The sequence below is a fragment of the Serpula lacrymans genome, assembly GCF_000218685.1.
Source record: "Serpula lacrymans var. lacrymans S7.9 unplaced genomic scaffold SERLAscaffold_5, whole genome shotgun sequence".
Lineage (NCBI taxonomy): Eukaryota > Fungi > Basidiomycota > Agaricomycetes > Boletales > Serpulaceae > Serpula > Serpula lacrymans.
In genome coordinates this window covers 3,103,457-3,123,542 of record NW_006763294.1, presented here as the reverse complement: position 1 = coordinate 3,123,542, position 20,086 = coordinate 3,103,457, and the positions used below count along the sequence as shown (strand labels likewise).

At 42.4% G+C, this 20,086-nt stretch overlaps 5 protein-coding genes across 5 annotated transcripts; 3 read left to right on the top strand and 2 right to left on the bottom strand.

Moving 5' to 3' along the window:
• Positions 1 to 1,748: 1,748 nt before the first annotated feature.
• SERLADRAFT_347771 (uncharacterized protein) lies at positions 1,749 to 1,943 on the bottom strand (the record flags this gene model as incomplete). Its single annotated transcript, XM_007317136.1, has 1 exon — positions 1,749 to 1,943. A coding segment is annotated over one exon (195 nt), but the record flags the coding sequence as incomplete, so codon positions are not given.
• A 3,883-nt stretch (positions 1,944 to 5,826) lies between these two features.
• Positions 5,827 to 7,687, bottom strand: SERLADRAFT_436853 (uncharacterized protein; the record flags this gene model as incomplete). The annotated part of the gene is made up of 6 exons (XM_007317135.1): positions 5,827 to 6,054; positions 6,108 to 6,201; positions 6,262 to 6,470; positions 6,619 to 6,836; positions 6,905 to 6,958; positions 7,015 to 7,687. 6 exons carry the CDS (start codon positions 7,685 to 7,687, stop codon positions 5,827 to 5,829), a joined length of 1,476 nt encoding a protein of 491 aa, XP_007317197.1.
• On the top strand, positions 7,679 to 8,241 carry SERLADRAFT_386453 (uncharacterized protein; the record flags this gene model as incomplete). Its single annotated transcript, XM_007317134.1, has 3 exons — positions 7,679 to 7,733; positions 7,793 to 8,123; positions 8,192 to 8,241. The coding sequence occupies one exon, from the start codon at positions 7,901 to 7,903 to the stop codon at positions 8,096 to 8,098; it is 198 nt and encodes a 65-aa protein (XP_007317196.1).
• Positions 8,242 to 9,265: 1,024 nt separating this feature from the next.
• Positions 9,266 to 11,278, top strand: SERLADRAFT_407600 (uncharacterized protein; the record flags this gene model as incomplete). Its single annotated transcript, XM_007317133.1, has 6 exons — positions 9,266 to 9,415; positions 9,568 to 10,000; positions 10,055 to 10,254; positions 10,366 to 10,633; positions 10,694 to 10,864; positions 11,073 to 11,278. 6 exons carry the CDS (start codon positions 9,266 to 9,268, stop codon positions 11,276 to 11,278), a joined length of 1,428 nt encoding a protein of 475 aa, XP_007317195.1.
• A 3,143-nt stretch (positions 11,279 to 14,421) lies between these two features.
• On the top strand, positions 14,422 to 17,223 carry SERLADRAFT_407599 (uncharacterized protein; the record flags this gene model as incomplete). Its single annotated transcript, XM_007317132.1, has 10 exons — positions 14,422 to 14,565; positions 14,919 to 15,218; positions 15,277 to 15,433; positions 15,628 to 15,661; positions 16,220 to 16,279; positions 16,308 to 16,385; positions 16,441 to 16,672; positions 16,702 to 16,745; positions 16,816 to 16,876; positions 16,939 to 17,223. The coding sequence occupies 10 exons, from the start codon at positions 14,422 to 14,424 to the stop codon at positions 17,221 to 17,223; spliced, it is 1,395 nt and encodes a 464-aa protein (XP_007317194.1).
• Positions 17,224 to 20,086: the final 2,863 nt, after the last annotated feature.

The following is a 20,086-nucleotide window of genomic DNA, read 5'->3' as shown; positions in this document are numbered from 1 at the left end:
CATCCCACAACAGGAACAGAATTATCGAATAGCATGCTTAGGCTGCTGGTGACTCAGCATGACAGGGGAAAATACTCCTGAAATGCACTAAGGTTATTCTGTAACATATAATCATAGGTAAGTTCCCAGCAGCTTAAAATATTATTGTCCTTTTCCAGCAGTTTCCATTTTTTACATGTTGCAGTATTTTGTTTGTAAACCAACTATTATGTTATGGTAGGACCTGGATGAACCTAAGGTTGAACTGGGACAGTGATTCAGAGTAGCCCTCACGTAGGTTCATCCCAAGTCACATGAAATTGCATAAGCATGCAGAGCACACCTTTCAGCCATTTTTGTTTTCACAAAAATTTATAATCAATTGTATGCGTGGGGACATATAGTGGATAAAATGGGTGTTGGCTTGTGGATGCTGGGCTGCCACAAAGAGCCAGCAATTTGTCTCATGCAAGACATGTTCTGCCTTTGACAATGATGCAGCAGAGGGAAGGATAATGAATATGTAGTACTTACTCGGACTGGTATCTTTGTGCATTTTTCAGTTCAGGCACTTGGATAAAGCTGCACAATTCAAAAAAATATCATATCTTTTGGATCAGCACATTAAATGGATTTGTGACATATCTTTGCCTGGTTGCAAGAGTGTTACATTATTTAAAGTTGGATGAGCCTGAATGAGAGGTATTGTAATCCTGCAGATGTATATGCTTGGTATTGTCAAACATCTTGTATTCCTTTGACTATAAGCCATTTTAAGTAATATTGATAGAAATCCAGGGTAGATAAATCTACTTTGTGATATGCAGTAAATTATATGATAAGTAGGAATGACAAAGTTATATAGTCAGTTAAGGAAAAGAGATATGGTTGAATTATCTCCTAATCAACTGAATTAAATCAGGTTAATTTGTAAATGGTTATATGTCACAATTAGTTACACTAACCTTTGGTCAAAGTCTCCTCCATCAATCTATAGTATATGATATTACACTAGAAGCTGGACAAATTAAGGTTCAATTGAGAGTAAACACCATTTGAAATTTGTATATATGTTATAAATGATGAAAGCAGGTAGTATTGTATTCTGCTTCATGGCTATTAGTACTATTGATAATGTATTGATGTTGGCTACATTTATGCAGGAACTATTTTTGCAGTAAAGCCCCCCTGACACCATGTGACATGTGGCAAATGTCTGGGATTATCCCATCTAATGGGATTATCCCACCATAACAAATGGTCTGATACCATGGGAAAATCCCAGAAGGGTGGTATTATCCCACTTCTGGGATGATCCCATCCTTGCTGGAGCACTTGGGATGATACCAGGAAAAACAAGCTCTTAGCTTTATACATTTACACAGATAGTTGAAGCTAAATGCTTATGTTTTGGGGGTGACTGAAGTGACACTGAGCTGGTTTCATCCATGCAGGTACGTTGTTTAGCATCTCTTGTTTAGTTGTGGAGTTACTTTCTGATGGTGTAACAAAAGGGTTGTCGGTGGCTGATGTGATTTTTTGGGGTGACTTAGAGATGGTTCAATTGACAAAGTAGTTCCAACAGTGTGCTCCTGCTGATACTGACATATAGTATTCACAAATGCTCTCACAGGACTTGGCTGTGTAAGTGGCAGGTAACTTGATGACAATGTCCCTAGACTTTGGGGCCATTATCTCAGTTGTGACAGTATCAGGATTAAAGGGTCAGACCCCCGTTTTGCAAAATGCCATATGAATGTTCTGTGGTGTCAGGGCCCGCTTGTGTGCCTTTGTATAGATGGAAATGTAACCTTTTGCCATTTTGAGGTTTCATATTGATCTTGTTCTTCTGTCCAGAAGCGCTTGAGAGGGCTGAAGGTAACAACATCAAGGCCCTGGTAGACATGGGTTGCATGTGTAGGATAGCACAGTATATGGATGTTATGCTCACAAGCATAATCAAGAAATTATTCTGAATAATGTAAGTTATGGCCATCCACAAGTAATAATCTTGCTTGGCTGTTTGCTTTTGCAGCAGTTTTTTTTGTCAAAATCCTCAATCCACAGACGGCCAATGACCCTATCAGTCCAACCTTTTGAAGAGTGTGCAATCCTACATAGATCCAGTTAGGAGCTGACTTAAGCTGGAGATGAAACAAAAGATCTTACAAATCATTTAGGGGGTTATCTTTGTGCCACCGTGTTAGAAACTTCTTACCTTTGTAGATTACAGTGGGTGGAAGATCCAAACTATCAGCACATTTTGTGACTATTACAGTGATGGTTTCACAATTCCCATCCCATTGCAGGTGCTGACATTTCTTCTTTGCAGGTCCAATAACATACTGTTTCAGACCTCGAGCCAATAAACATAGTCGCTTTGCGCTGCCAAATACAGTCCTCCTTAATATTCTGTGCCACAAGTACCTCCTCAAGCAAATTGCACCACTTCTTGTGTGTATGCTTGTTCACCACATGGCCACGTGCAGTGTCCAGTGCACCACTCCAGTATGGGCTAAGGTGTGCTGAATGTCTTCCGAGGAATCAACTTGTCCAACTCTTCCCAGCACCCTTTTTGGGAAGGAAGCTTCCATGCAGGCCTTCAAGATGGCATCAATGTGAGTCTTCAGCACTTTGTGATTGAGTGGGAAAGCTCTGTTTGCAAGCTCAATACAATAGGCAACAACATTCTCCTCCTCCTCCGGTTTTAACCATGCATTGGTCTCCTGGTTAAACTCAGCACAGCTTCTCCCTCCATTCAGCCAGCATGAAACTGTCTTATAGTCAACATGAACTTGCTGCCTTTTCCCCTTGGAATATTCCTCCTCAACGTCTCAGCAAAGCCGGCGCAAGCTCTGCCTCTCCTGCTTGGGCTTATCTTCTTTTCCGCATGGTATTTTTTCACTGCTTGCTGGATAGCCTTCTCCCTGTGCTTGCTATTGATCCGCTTTTTTTTGGACTCAGAAAGTGCATGTTGAGCTATTTTGTAAGACAACTGCTGGCAAGCAAGGGAATTTTTACTCTGCTCCAGTCTTCATTTCTCCCCAGCTCCATCAATCAGACACCTAACCCATATATGGTTTCTCCAGAAAGTGAAGCCTTTGCTAGCTGGTGTAACAATCAAGAGTTAGTTACTCTGGCGCACACAGGAAAACACTATAAAGGTAGTGGATGGGGAGTGGTTACCCCTTAGGCTGCAGAGAGTTTGTTGGTTAACAACAGGAGGACTCGCTGAGGAGTCTCCTTGATCTATTGGGGTATTTATACTAATACAGAGTGTTTGTACCTATGTACTGTACAGTTGATAAAGGCAGTGGCTGATAATGTCAGAGGGCGCAGCCCATGTGACCAGCTCCACTGCATGAGAGAGTTTGAGTCTAAAAGAAGAATAAAGGCAGCGCTGCACGAGAAGGTGGAGTTAGAACAAAAAAGGAAAGTGCTGTATGGCACAGAGTGTGAACTATAGTAAAAGGTTATTAAAGCGGAGGATGAAAATTAAAGGAAAGGTCCAAAAATTGTGTTATTGTAACAGCTGGCTCCTGGATGTTGGTGGTGGTCGTGAAATTACAGGAGATAGAACTATTGAGCTTCCCGCCAACATGCTTATGCCATAAAACACCATAGACTCATTAGTTGACACTACCTATCCTGGAATTGCAAATGGAGACAAAGATGACCATTATTTCTGTTAGTTTTGGTGATTCTGCACCTATTTGTGCTATTTATTTTCCCTTCTTTCTAAATCACTTTCCTCTTTATTCTTTTTGCTCTATTGTTCAGTATTCACTGAGCATCTATAATTCTGCCTTTGTGGCTGATTTGTTCACCTTTGTTTACAAAACTTTGGACTAGTATTGCAGAGTCCAGTATTCCTATTCTTTAGTTACTCATACTGGACTCTAGGTACTGTACGTATTCTGTACTCTCTGATAATATAGTTACTCATACTGGACTCTAGTTCTGTCCCTGTTAGCTCTCAGCAAATGGCTAGACACTTCCCAGAAGTTCTCAATTGAACAATTTCCTCCACCTGTCAGGCAACAAATACGAAGCTATATAACAAAGCACAATGCCTGGTCAAGTCCTTGCTGGAAGGCGGTGAATCAGGGTATGAGAATGAAGAGTATCGGTATGAGCGCAAATCCAAACTGATATTGAACTAGAGAACAATACATCGAGTATGTACTTCTTTATATAGTGAACGGCGATGGTCAGACCGAGAAAGGGAAAAACTGAGAAAGTGGTCTGACCAGCTAGCTAACCAATAAGAAAAAAGGAGAAGGTGGTCCGATCTATCATATTTACTAATTGTATGAGAAAACGTATTGGTAAGGGATGTGCGATTGGCTGTATCAGTAAGCCCATGAGAAGGCGCTGACTCACAACATTCTTCGCTTATCAATATTCCTCCGAAGTATTCCCAGACATAGCACTGGATTGTGGCTATGTCATCTGGATATCTTCTCGAGGGTCGACAACAAGTCTACCTCGTTGTAGGTACGATAGGACATGAGTGTGAATAGAAAATAAGAAGAAAAAGGATAAAAGTAATAAGACACCTGCTGTAATCTCTAGTCCAAGGGCAAGAGGAGTGATGGGGATCGAGTCTGCTAACCACGACATGACGGGAATGCGATAAGAAAAATCGATTCCTCACACCACCGTGTCATCCTCTCTGCAAAAAATGATGCCGTTAGCGACCTTAATTCAGCAATCCTCACAACATTCCCTGGAGAAGAGTTAGTAGCTCTGTCAATTGATAAAGTGGTTGGAGAGGGGCATGAACATTATCCTGTGGAATTCTTGAACTCCTTGCAAGTATCTGGCCTTCCTGAAGCGCACCTCAAACTTAAAGCTGAATGTCCACTTATGCTCCTCTGCAATATTGATCCCCTAAATGGACTCTGTAATGGAACACACATGATTTTGATAGAGATGAAGAGAAGAGTATTGAAGTGCCATGTCTCAGGAGGAAAACATGCAGGAAAGATAGCTTTTATTCCACACCTCACATTGGAACCTTCATCAGAAGAACTGCCCATCAAGGAGAGAGAATAAAAGTGCTATTTCCACATGGTTCAAATAACAGACATACCGTCAATTTGGTGTATTCCAAAATTCTGACTGGCTTTATCTGTGACTGGCAAGTAGATTTTTCCCCAATTCTCACCCTTTTTACTAAAGTGTTTTGTTATCAGATCATATCATCATCCTTTACCATTTCTGGAGTCTTTTTTTATTTCTCATCAATTTATCAATGTAATACCACAGACTTTTTATGCTACAATATATGTTGATGTTTGTAAAGATTCAATGAATCATCTGCTTGAATTCAGTATACTGTGCACAAGTTTAGGGCAGGCTTATAAAAACATTCAACGACGGAACAGCAAGTCAAACATGCATCATAGGATTCAAAGACTTAACATACATTACAGACAGCATAAGTTCACTGACTTAAACATTTTGATCACTTGACAGTATTGTTATAATTAATATAATTATTATTATTATTTATCATATAGCAGAAACATCGCACCAGTGGCAGAGCCACGGGCTGGACCTCGTAGACTGTAGTACAGTCAAACTAAAGGGTCCGCCGAAAAACATGGCATCATTATCGAAATGGAAAGGACCAGTCAGAAAGGACCAGTGGAGTGTTGAGTGCAAAATATATTAGACATGGTAAAGCTTGAAACACAATAAAAGCCTTATTAGTCTCTGGTCCTTCCGCTGTCGTTAGAACGAGACTGGATTTCAAGTATGGTTTCCCTAAGTAAAACCTTGTCAACTTTTCCGTTACTATGATGGGTGAATGAGACAATGGTGGCAAGATGGAATATCATATCAAACGACTAACCTAGTCATGGGCAATGCATCCAGAGCAATAAAACTGGACGGCACTGCATAGTATGGCATTGACCGTGATATGGCTTTACGCACAGTCTCAATGTCTACGTGTTTAGGGCAAATGATGCCCCAGAGGGCACTGTTTACTAGTAGAGCCACAGCTCGAGTCACTTCTGTGCATGACAGCATTGCTGAAGCAACTCCATCAAGTTCTACCCGGAATCCCTTAATTAGGCTCAGCTCAAGTGGTTGACTATGTCATTTGGCGATCAGCATACCTTCACTTTCACTTGGTCATCTATCCTCCCAAAATGTTCTAACAGACCTTCTGCATTCCATCTGCAGAGATCCCCGGTATTGAACATTAAATTCCTGGTATTTTGAGATAAGAAATGAGTTAAAGCAAATAAATAAATGAGTACTACTACGAACCTGTTTAGGGTAAAACGATCCTCCACAAAGCGTCCACTGCTAAGCTCGGGGCGATTAACGTAGCCTGATGATGTACCAAGGCCCGATGCCCAAGTCATGCCTATTTGACCAAATGGAACTGACTTCATATCATCGTCTAATATGTATATTCGATTGTTCGGCGTAGGATTCCCAATCACATGTGAGTGAATCGTGTTGACGATAGTTGTCTGTTGAAGCTTTAGTGACATTGACGGATATAAACAGCAGAAAATGCACCTCAGTTGGTCCATATGAGTTATAGAATTACATAACTTGAGACCAGCTGTCGGCCAGGGCCTGGGGGCACGGTTCACCTGCTGTGGCTACACAGCATACGTTAGGATAGTCACTTGGGTTGTAACATTGAAGGATCATGGGAGTTGAAATCACAATGTCCACAGTTCGCAGCACATGGGACCAATCACTTTGGGCTTTTCCTCGTATGCAGAGAGTGCAACCGTCAACAAGAGATCCCAAAACTTCCCAAGCACACATATCGAAGGCAATATTCAATAGTTGCGAAACCCGAGCACCTGACTTCATCTGGAGTTTCCCTGGTTGTAAACAGAGTGCTTCATGTAACAATTAATTCGTTGTCAGAATGAATGAATGGTGCACAGACAGTTTGTCAGGTTTCTGTGGCTTATGCTGACACCTTTCGGCCTTCCTGTAGTCCCTATGGATACACATTCAGAATACACTAGCAGAAAAATAGAGTCTTATCAGGCTCACCCGAAGTATATATTACATATGCCTCGTGATGACCAGCTGATGTGTCCGTGAAAGATGGATCGGGACATAAACTGGACCGTGAATGTCGAAGGAGAAAGCTGTCTAAATCGATGTTCTCCATATAAGATGGTACTTTGTTACGGAAATGGGATAGGCAGAGAACTAAACATGAATTCGAGTCGTCCGATATGAAGCGTAGCGTTTGGTCGGTGACTATACCTCCATCTACCGGAATGTATGCAGCCTCCGATTTGAGTATAGCTAGGATTGATATAATCATAGCAACAGAACGCTGAACCAAAAGGCAGACTCTCTTTCCAGGATGTATTCCGCAACTTCTAAGATGCCTTGAGAGAATGTCCGACGTCTCGTCCAACGTTTTAAAGGTCATAATTTCGTTGAAGTGTTCCACTGCGATGGCATCTGGGAATTTATTGGCCTGGACAGAAAAGGCATGATGTATGTACTCGTAAGGAAGTGACTGGTGGGCTCCAACGCCATGCAAGACAAAGCGGGATCGATCAGCAGGTGAAAGGTTCAAAGCAGATTGGAAAATGGACAGTGTCTCAGCTAATGTATGGCGCATATCGGCACGGCCTATTTCGAGACCCAAACGGTCGGAGGGATCGCAGCACGCGCTATACTGCTGACAGCCTTGGTGAAGAAATTTCATTGAAGTTATGGTTGAGAACGCGGTCATCAACCGAAAGGAGGCCCACCTGGATATTTTATATATTAACGCGTCAAATTTCTCTATAACTTGAAGGTGTCATCCTACAGGAAAGATTCCGGTAACTATTCACCATGCGAAACCTAGGAAGAGAAGTCTTCGCACATCCAAGCCCTATCGAGTTTACCGTGACACGATGATGCTGGGAAACCGCCAATGCAGTGGTGCAAGTTCCTCCATAATGATGTTATCAAATCTGGATATTGGGTTGCCGATGAGTGGGCTGAAGTAGATGATCACTGGGTGTCAGCGCAAGATGACGGGTGCAGAGCTCCGCCGAGGCATTCTAGTCTTGAGACTCGAGAATATCTTGCATTTGTCGTCCTTGTTTATAAAGAAAATGCTTCAAAGTGACACTCCACCATGCATTTTGACAATTCTATCCAGACGAAGTTCAACGTTCAACGTGTACACTTTGAAGCATTTTTGCATGACTTAACAACTCACTGGAATTAGTATGGGAATTGATCCAACAATCCACAAATTGCAAAGTTATCTTACATCCACCACTGTCGTTACTAACCGTCAGTTCAGGGGGGGGGCTATTCGGACGTCACAGAGGTCACACAAGCCGAGTTGGAGCTCGGCTTGATGAGTTACCTCTTTCCTCGTTTGGATCCATGGGGTATTGGTGGTTTCAACAAACCAAATCAACGTCCAGATCAACATATCTCATTTGAGAGACAAGTCCGTAACTTGCTCAAGCAGCACAACTCCCCTTTCCAGAAAGACGCAAGGTTTGCTTATATTTGTTGAAACATTTTGCAGAAACGTGAGGTGAACAAGAACACCTCTTCTTCTATCCGCTCTTGTGAGCGAGACACTATTGTGCAGGAAATGAAAACACTTGCCCCTGACCTAACAGAAATGATAACTATGTGGGAACAAAACCCTGCCGCCAAACCCTCCAATCGTCAACAGAAGCATGCAATGAGATTACTGAACCGCTTAAAGTTAGCAGCAAAGGACCTGAAGGGCAGCTTTGGTTACAAGTTATGCAGGTGCAATGAGATTAGGGCTCTTATTAAAAAACTTGGAATGCCTGCTTTGTTTATCACCTTGAATCCTGCTGATATATATAACCCACTCCTTGGGATAATTGCTGGATTGTCCCATGCACAATGGCAGCAAATGTCAGCCTTTCAACAGGGTGTTTTTGTTGCCAATCACCCAGGTGCTGCTGCTGAATTCTTTGATACCATGATCAAATCGTCTCAACATGTGCTTGCTACAATTGAGGTCCGGGTCTCTTCGGGCACTATACTGCACATTACGGTATGGTTGAGGCTCAAGGGCGTGGAACATTACATTGTCACATGTTGTTGTGGATCAAAGGCAATCCAAATCTGCAGGTCCTGTGTGATAAAATGTTTGACTGCACTGAATTTAAGCAATCAATGTTTGACTGGTTAGAGAGCACTATAATGTGTCACTTACCGGGGTGATACACATGTAACAGTAGATACCCCAGACTTTTCTGTTTGAAAGCCACCCCATGACTCTTCTCAACCAGACCCTAGAATGACTCTTGGTCCAATATGTAGTGCTATGTCTGAGAATGCCTTTGCTTCTGTGTTTAGAAATACTGTACACCAACTTGCTGTGGATTGTAACTGGCATGAACATACCAACACTTGGAAACATCTGAAGCCAGGTCAATCAAAAGTTGACGTAAATCGTTGCATGCGCATGAACGGTTCTACGCGTGCACTGACAAAACCCGATCCCGAGACGTAGTCAATACTGCTGAAAAGACTGCATCCATGGATGAACAACTAATAGCATTAGTTTATTATGTGACAAATTACATTATGAAGTCCTAGTTACCAACCCATGTTGGCTTGGCTGCTGTTTTATATGCTATCCGACAAAATGACGTCAAATTTGATGGTGGTCTTGCGTCTGCTCCTGTTATCAACAAGAGCCTCTTTACTAAAACCATCAACACAATGATAGCCAGACAGGAGATTGTGCACCCACAAGTGATGAGTTACCTTGTTGGAGGGGGTGACTATTACTGCAATCACTCTTTCAAGTCCATTAAATGGCAATTGTTCGACAGCTTTATTTGCAGAACTTTGCCTACAACTGACATGGACACTAACAGTTTACTGCACAATGATGATGCTCTGGAGGAGCCTGCAGAAAACATTGTTATGAATAACAATGATCTTAACCCATTCCATCAGCGTGATGATGTAGAAAACAATGAGTCTGAGGTGTTCAAAGCTAAAGACCAATTGAACATTACTTTCCGTGATGGCCAACCAACCATGTTGAATAATATTCTTGACTACATGTTATGACCAGACATTGAACCTTTTCGCTCCATGTCTTTGTGGGAGTTCACAGAAACTACTACAAAAGTCACAAAGGACAGTGAAGTTCAGCAAGTTGCTGGACTCTTGCCCATCAACCACAATGTTAATCACACAAAGCGCAGCCGTAGAGCGGATATTAGAGGAGACTTTCACCCTTCCCATCCCCAAAGTCACTCCCACCTATTGAGAGTACGTGACGTCGCAAGTGTTCCTCTCCTCTTGGGTCATTCTTTGCCCAGAGCAGACAGGGGTGATTGTGAATGCAAGGAGTGGTCACGGGTCATGTTGATCTTGTTCAAGCCATGGGTCACACTAAAGCCCTCCAATGACACATGGCACAAGACTTTTCTTGCACATAACTTTCCCCCCGCTCTACAAATGGGAATCAACAATATGAATGTAGAAAACAAATGTCGGGATGCTCGTGACAAGTATGAGACTGATAGACACACTCAGCAAACATCGCCTCTTTTGCACGACATCTTACCTGGCACTGTCCCAGCAAATGATCTTGGCACAATTGCTGAAACTTTGAACAACATGGTTGACGACAACAATTCCACAGAAGGTGAGGACTTTCTGGACAGCACTGGGCATGATGCACTACATAATCCTGTTGTATTTGCAGCAGAACACTCTGGCATCATGGATAACATCACTAACTTCCAATCTCCCCCTCACGGCAATGCTTTACCAATTACTGATGCTGATCGACCAATCATTGACATGCACACCACTCTCATGAAGGTCTTATGGCGCCAAAAAAGATCTAGGACATTTCCTCCGGACATCAACAATGGTCCGTCCACCGACTCTGCAAGCTCGACGCAACATTGTCATTCCAAGTCGTATTGAGCTATCAATTATTATCTTGACAATTGTTCAAAGCAATATTACTTCGCAACAATTGCATGACAACTTTAACTCTCACCACCTTTAATCTGTTATCAATGGCATGGGCCTCCATTTGAATGCCGAACAACAACGCGCTCTGTGAATTGTTGCAGAACACCACCTATTGCAATCACATAAACAACTTTTCCTCTACATCTCTGGTGTTGGTGGTGCTGGGAAGAGCCATGTGATAAACTGTATGGTAGAGTTCATGAAACACTGCAATGACAAAGGCAAAGTCCTGCTCAGCGCACCAACTGGTTATGCTGTAGTACTTATCCATGGCCACACCATCCACGCCCTTACCGGTCTCCCATAATCAAATTGGCAGAGCAAGTGTGACGAACTGGAAAGAATCTGGCACAACGTAAAAATATCTAGTTATTAACAAGGTGTCAATGATATCTGCCAAGCTGTTGAGCCAGATATCACATCAAATCAGTCAATATTGGGCTTGGGACCACATTAACGCACAAAAACCTTTTGGTGGAGTGAACATCATCTTTACTGGCGGCTTTGGGCAGCTAAGACCTGTAAAATAAAAGTTGCTCTTCTGTCACAGCCTTGTGCGCAACATCTCACCTGCAACCGCACAAATCCATCATGGCCAAAGTGCTTTGCACAGAGCGTTTCTGTGGCAACAAGTCAAAAAGGTTGTCATTTTGAAGAAAAATTGGAGGGCTGCTACGGACCCTTCTTTTGTGAATCTCTTGATGCACATTTGTGATGGTCAAGCATGGTGCTGCTCTCAGCCCATGTCTCCTGAACAAATAGGCACAGGGACAATTACTCTGTTTCCAACTACGGAACACTACACTTGAATCTGGACAATGGCATTTAGCATAACAATCCGCAAGATTTCACAGACTCACCAATTATTGTAACTGGAAGAAAAAACTAGAGACATATTCAAGCTCCTTCACTCCCCCCTGAAACCATCCCTATCCTACCCTCACCATCTTACTTCGTATACAAGAACAACAACCTTGATTTCCAACTGTGAATCAGTCACATACAACTTTTGCTCATCCCTGCCTGCACCTTCACTGACTACAACGTCTAAGGTCATTCTCTCATGGGGGTGATCGTCAATCTAGTGGCATGCAGAACACTACAAAGTGCCTATGTCATGCTCTCTCGTGCAAAGTTGTTGGCAGGCATTGTGATTGCTTGTTGGTTCAAATCAAATGTTGTCTGCAGGAGGCTAACAGGAGAGTTCCAAGATGAAATTGCACGTATAAAAGACCTTGACAGGCTTACCCAGGAAAAATTAGAGTTGTCTCATCCTGACTTACATCCTCCATAAAGGTAAGAGTGTCAATGTCGACTTTAAACACAACTTACTTACCTTCCAAATTGACAGAGAACAGTCACATTGTAACATCAACGTGACCAGAAACTGGCCCAACTGGTACTTCATAACATTATACGCAGTAATACACCGATGGGATGCGGGCAAAGTGACAGAATAGCGAGTGAAGTGGAGGGCAAGTATTCATTGGCAAAGGGACAATGGAAACAGCGGGCTGGTGACATGGATGGCATGACAGAAAGATAGCCAGTGGATTATTGGACATATTTATGAAACAACGTGTAAGACAAAATTGTATTTTCTGCACCACTACGGGTGTAAGATTGAAACAATACCTGTTATTGCCTGAAGCCTCGTGTGTGGACGTTTGAACAACTTGCACCACAATTACATGCCTGTGCGTCTACACGTATGATGTTACAAACAACAAACATGTGCCACCACACACACACCTCACATAAACACCGACGACTCAGCATTTCTGACCCCATACTTTACTGACATTATCATTAACCTAGCTAAGTGCTGATCACCCCTTTCCATTCCTACTTTCACACACTGCTAAGTCCCTGCAACTCTCTGGACTCTATGACCAACGAGGATTCAGCGTACATACATTGACTGTCATGTCGGTATCCTCCAAGTTGCCACTCCATGGTAAGCTCATCATCATATCCTGCTGTGAGCTTCATTTTGATATCCCTATCTTGTGTTACAATTGACATACCAGCACCTACTTACACTTCACCTTTTTGTACTTTTACTTTTACTTTTTCCAAGTCACATGACCAGTCATGTGACCATTTACTTTACTTTACATTTTCAACTTTTCAAAGTCACATTCCCAATCATGTGATGTATTTGAGTATATATACATATATACAGGAGCAATACATGGGGAAGGACTCAGCGAGTCCTCCTGTTGTCTACCAACAACTAACTTGTTCCTACCAAATGGGTAACCACTCCCACCTCTTCCTCTTCTTCTGAGTGTTGTTTTCATTGTGCTCCAGTGCCCCAAGACTGTGTCTTGTTGGCGTTGTCACATCTTGCCCTTTGTTTGATCCAAATACTACGGTGAAACAGCTACAATTGTGACTGTTTCTGGACGTCTGGGGACATGAATGATACTGACAACAGGCACCTATATGGGCATTCCACAGCAGTGGGTGGACATGAATGGTGTATCCTTGGTGGTCTGTCCTCACCAAGACAAGCACAATGTCTGATGAAGGCGACAATAAAGTAGGGAATGATAGTGGATTGATTAACCCACGATGCATACACAGAAGGTTGGGATATGCCAAAAAAAAAGCCATGGCTTGAAATATAGTTCATTGTGACTGTTAATGCGGTGCAAAAAATTGGTCCCGACAAAAGGGGAGTAGTCGCTGACATGAGTGACAGGGTTTGTGACCGGTTGCACATCTTGTCAACACAGCATACACCACTTGTAAGGATCTCTTCAAAACCAAGCTCACTCGAATACACAATCTCATAATCACTACCCATTAACACCATCCTCAAAAACACTGCAAAGTGCTCCATGGGTATATACATCTCCATATTGCAGCCAATACTGACAGCTGCCATATTGAAGACAACGGTGGGAATCATGCCACCTACAACTGCTTGAAACTGATCAATCAACTGCAAGAGTTTGCAAGGATCTGGGTAAAATAATCCCATTACAGCCTCAACTCAACGGTATATGGTGTAGCGGGCAAGTGCACACCCGTTGCACGAAGCTGATGCAAATTTCCAGATTTCTGGTAGTGCACAACATGCAAGGATTTCCAAGACATTTTCACAAGAGAATTTTTGAGCCATCTCTCTGATAATGGTGTGGAAGATGTCAATGCAATAAAAGTACACAGTGCTGATATACAGCAGAGATCGGCCACCCTCATTTTCTAAGGTTTTGTTTTAGCTAAGCTCATTCCCCCATTGCCGTCTGTATTTAAAGCTCTCTCGCCACTTCATTGTTCATCTACTCACTTGACTCTCACACCATGATCCCTCTGAGGCAGTTCTCTGCTAATGCACCTGTCACAGATGAGCAACGCAACTTAATACGCAACCAGTGGCCTGCAAAGGTTGTGGAAGCGTGCAAAATATCTTGGGCTGAAGAACTGCAAGATTAGCAGCACATGCCAGCTGAATATGACAGTGTCTGCAAGTGGGCCTATGTCTCTTACAGTGGGGATGATATCGTGCGCCATAAACAATACCTGGTCTTGTACAAGTTACTAAGAGACTCAGAAGAGGATATTCTGTATGCTGTTACCATCCATGTACAGGGTTTTCTCGGCAGATTCAATGTGTCTCACTTCGGAAACTGGAACAGGTGAATGCATTCCAATCAACATGGATATTGCTAATTGAGGTCTTAGTGATCCGGAATGCATCACAAACACCGTGCACCCCATATTACTTTGACGTCAAAAGGCAACAACCAACCCTGGATATCAACGCAGTTGGCAATCAATAATATTCAACGCCTCATCCACACAAAGTTGATGTCTTAAAAAGCAAGTGTCGACCTAGGAGATCTGGATCAAGGGGACCTGTACATCAGCCACTGGGTGTTCACAAGGGCAAGTATCACATTACACTCCCGTTTCTTGGCTAATAAAAAATCCAACAGGTAACTGATGAAAATGAGCATAAACCAGAAATAAAGGATTGTACCGATGATCGCTCCACTGCTTCTACATCAGTAGCAAAATGCTGGCGTGTCCTGGATAAAGTACAGATTGGAAAAATCTCCAAAACCGGCCTGGAAGTGGCCTGCAACCCTCTGTCCATCAGTTGTGGCAACTTTGTAAATGTTAGCATCAACTTTCAAATAGCGTACAAGAAAGCCCATAACGGTCATAAGTACTTTAAATGCCACCTGGTCCTGACCCACATTCTGCAGCTCATACCGGTTAGGGTGTTGAATGAGGTATGCACCTATTCTCTTTAGCCTGGACTGCAAATCAACACCGCTAACAACTACATAGCTCTGTCCGAGTAAATCTGTACGGCAAGAACAAGACACTGAAACGCTGAACAAGCCTGTTCAGCGCATTGTCCTGTCCGGACCAACATTCTTATCAGCTGCTGAGGAATCCAAGCAAATGGAAGTGTCTGAGGACTTGATTGTTGGCAATGAGACAGGTGGTTCCAGCTCGATCAATCATGCAACCACCCCCTGAATATATATGCCCCATTGCAAATATGTGACCTCAATTTCTTTTGAAATTTATTTAATACTTTTACCTGTTTCAAAAATATATAAGCTGTTGTGCCCCGCACAGGTCTAGACTGCACATTCAAAAGACACTGCACAATCTAACAAACACTGCCTATAGCACCATCCAAAAACAAGTGTAAAGTGGTGGACAAGTCTCCAACTCCATCTCCTCCAAAGAAACCAAGATCCAGCAATAATATCATTGTGACAACATGAACAAGACACAGTCTTGGGGCACTGGAGCACAATAAAAAACACTCAGAAGAAGAGGAAGAGAGAAGGGATCACCCCTTAGGTTTCAACAAGTTAGTTGCTGATAGACAACAGGAGGACTTGCTGAGTCCTTCCCCATGTATTGCTCCTGTATATATACTGAAATACATGAGGTACTGTACAGTTGTAAATAAAGTTTAAAGTCCAATGTCTAGCATGTGACCAGTCACATGATGAGTCTAGACATTGGTCAGGTAATGTGTCACATGCATGACTGGTCATGTGACTATGAAAAGTCGAAAATATAAAGTAAAGTAAAGTAAATGGTCACATGACTGGTCATGTGACATGGAAAAAGTAAAAGTAAAAGTGAAGCGTAAGTAGGTGCTGGTATGTCAATTGTAACAATCATTGCTGACAACAACGAGGATAGTGAATTGACACTTGAGTATGTGAAATTTATATATTGTGGTATGCACTCATTGGCACTGTTTTAGCTCATCACAACCTTTAGAGTACGCAAACACTACTCAGGAATATGGACCTAGCGATAACTTGTAAGTGTGCATCACTGTTGTGCAGCAGCTCATATGGAATGAATTATGCCAGCAATGTTGTCTTGGACCAGGAGATGTTAAATGAACTCAACACTACTACACGCAAGTACATATGGAAGGCATTATTCAATAAACACACTTTGACCTCATCTAATGTGCAGCCAAGTAACCAAACTTGCTATGTACTGCAATGCCAAGGCTCACATGTACACATTAGACAAGGTGCCTGAGCAGGGGCTTGATTGGAGTGTACAAGCAAAATTTGCAGATAAGAGCAGCATCCTCTGCCACGCAGGAGGTGTTAATCCAGCCATGGTATGGGTGACAGGACAAGTTTCAGGCTTATGGTTCTTTGACAAAACAGGCGGACCCTCCGAGCATGTAGCAATAACGGTAGTTCCATTTTTTATGGACGCGGCCAGCATAGCAAGGAAGATGCTGTCCTTGAGATCTACTCCATAGCTTGGTACGTGCACGTCATAAATTACTGTGATAACACTTAATATGTAATATGTGTCAGATATTACTGAAACTAGCTGGAGCGCGATTTGTTTTCCTCATTGGCAAAATACACGAGTGCCAGGCAAAAATACTCTTGTAAGCTGTTGCTTTCTACTACTGGGAGACCGCTCTTGCCTGATCAGCATTACCAATCACAGGTCCACCCCTTCACCGAAGTGTTTGACGCATGCAAGACAATCACTGGAAAGAGGAAGATGGCTACATATCCTGTAGCAAATCTCAAGAATCAAGATGTGGTAGTTATTGAAGCCTGGGTAACCCATTACAGAAAGAAAGACGGATTTGCCAAACCTGCTCCTGCCAAAGCCCATAAGTGGGTGAACTGGGTGGCCAATTTTGAGCTGCAGAGTGTTTTGTTATTAGACCGGCCGGAGCACTCAGGAAATGCAGACACCGTGGAAGACACCACAGTTGAAATTTAGATTCCAATACACGCCAATACTTTTACTTGCAATCAGACCATGCTGAATTTTTGTATGACATATGTATGACTTCATCTGTGGCGTACTTTATAAATTGATGTGCACCATAAATGCGTTGTAAACCTTGAACACTATGCATTCAACGGAAACCAGAAACAGATCTCTTAGCTGAAATTGACAAGATGTTGTGCTGCAACCCTTGTCAGGGCACTGCAACAATACTGAAAAAACTCAAAGCAGAACACCCTACATAGACAATTGGTAAAAAGGTATGTTACGGTTCCATCAAAAGGGAGTCTGAATGCTGACCCAACACAGTGTGTTGAAAAACTGAAATGAATGCCAAACAGGATAGCATCTGGTGCTGTCATCCATAGTTGTGAAGCCATACAGAGCCTGGAAGAAGTTGTTGCCATAATTAGGCCTCTTTCACTACAATCAAATGTTTTCAATCCAGATGTCCTTGCCAAATTGGCATTCTTAATGGATTGGAGAACTATCACCCCGCTCTGTCAATTCTACAATTGAGACCAGAGAATTGCAGATTGGTGGGATGAAGCACATTATCAAGACATCACAGGCCCACCATCCAAAATGAGGCCAAACACCATTGCAACCTGCATTGCTGCAAAAAAAAATCAGCAGGTAACATCAGGTCCCCTGGTGATCATAAAAAACTGCCCCCAAAACACTGTAAATGTTATCTTTCCCTGTTTCAATATGAACGATCTGGCCCGCACCATATGGTGGTACATTGCAAGTGGGTCAGATGCAGCTGAGGTGCAATGTGAACATGAGCTGGTTCGCTTGCTCAAAAACTTGTGACAGATGCCTGAGTACACTAGCTCATTATTTATTGATAAGAGACATACTGACCATCTGATAAGCCATAGCTCATCAACACCATCCCACAAAAATCCTATCACCTTCAAGTCAGCAAGATAATGCGCAAGGCAAGTATATCCATCCGAATATCTACAAACCAACCAACAAAAATTACTTTTTAGAACATGAACATCAGAGCATACACATTCAGAATGAACAGGGCATCATACATTGATGTTCCATGTTTCCAGCAAACATCAATGTTGCCTTTCACACATCCTCACCTATAATTATATCTGCAGAACCCATCAAACACAAAACTCCATGTCAAGTACGTACAAACAGATCAAGCTGTTTTCACAGTGTATTACAGCAATAGCCATAGTCACTGCCCTACCAATATTGCTCTGCAAAACCTGTACTTGTGAATCTCCTTCAAGGGTGAATTAGTTGTCTTCCACCAAAGCATCATGTATGAAGACGTGTTTGTCAACATGCGACATGGCAATAGGGAAGTGGTAAGGTGGGGGATCAAAAAGTGAGCACATTAACTTAAAACATCCACATGTACAACTTCAACACACATCACAGATTGTTTGGAAATTGGAACCAGTCATCAGCTTACATTGGAAGATGGGTGCAAATGGAGGGGACAACAATGTGATGGGGCCAAAATACATAGTACAATGTAAATGAATTCATCATGTAGATCTTACATCTACCAGCATACTATACATGACTTCTCAATGACTCCTGTTCTCAATTCCATGGAGTTTGAAGATAAGGACTTATGAATGCAGGACAGCTGCCAATCCGGGTCCAGGTCTGCCCCGGAGGGCCATGTTATGTTACTGATATAAACATTGGATGCTACATATGCACCATATACCGTGGGGGGCATTTGTGGCTTGCTTTATATTGCTGGACAGTGGTAAATATACATGTGGGATCATGTGAGTGTTGCTAGATATAATATTGAAACAGCATGTTGATAAATATCAGCTGGCTGTATACTCCTTATGACTGTATCACTGTAGACCCCAGAAAAGGTGATAATCACCTGATAACCTGATGAATATCCACAATCAACAAACCAGCTGATATTTGGTGCAGGGTCATTTATGGGTCATTTAAAAATCACCCGCTGGCAAGTGATAATCACTCAGATTGGGTGATTTATCTTTATTCAACTTTCAAAACAGATATAAAATGTAGCTAGGTGATATTCACTTTCTGTAAGGGTGATTTTCATCACCATGTGCGGGCACAACTTAAAAATGTAAAGGTCTAATATACACATATGTTAAAAGTGATTTTTTTATCTACAACATGAATGTTTTAGTCCAAATCACCTTCATAGATGGTGCAAGCTAGGACCCAAGTAGAGTGTCCAGAAGGACCACAAGTCTGCTGAGCGGTCATGGATAAAATCTGGCGGATGGGCAAAATATGCTGAAGGAATTGTTGCCCCTGAATTTACAGTTGCTTTGCCTATGGCCTCCCATACCTGTTTGTCTATGTGGTAAACCTGGTTTCCTGACAAAACCGGATAAACCCGGTCTCTGCCGAAGCAGCCATTGTTCTCCATGGAGCATAGCCACCACTCCATGGAGTAACCATTGTTCTCCTAGGAGTCATTATACTGTAGCGAGTAGCATCTCCGACTATAAGTAGTGAGGGGTTTAGTATAGAAATACCTCAGTTGTTTCTATAGCCTCTTGGGCAGCGGCTGAGGTATGTTACATTACATTTATTAGAAATCACCTTAAACTAACATCCATTGTAGTTTCACATAGGTTTATTATTTCCTTCATCTAGTCCCTTGTATTCACCAGTCCACAGATGTATCAAGTTGGGTATGATGTTTTCCCATATAAGGTGCATGAAATCGTATGGGAAAGAGTTCAGAAAGGATACAGATGGAAGATATCCAAGAATTGATGAACCTTTGACACTGTATTGTTTCAATAGACGTTCAGATTCAGCAGCTGTATGCGCTAACTGAACTTCTCGTCCCTGGGCAAATATCTCCTCGTGT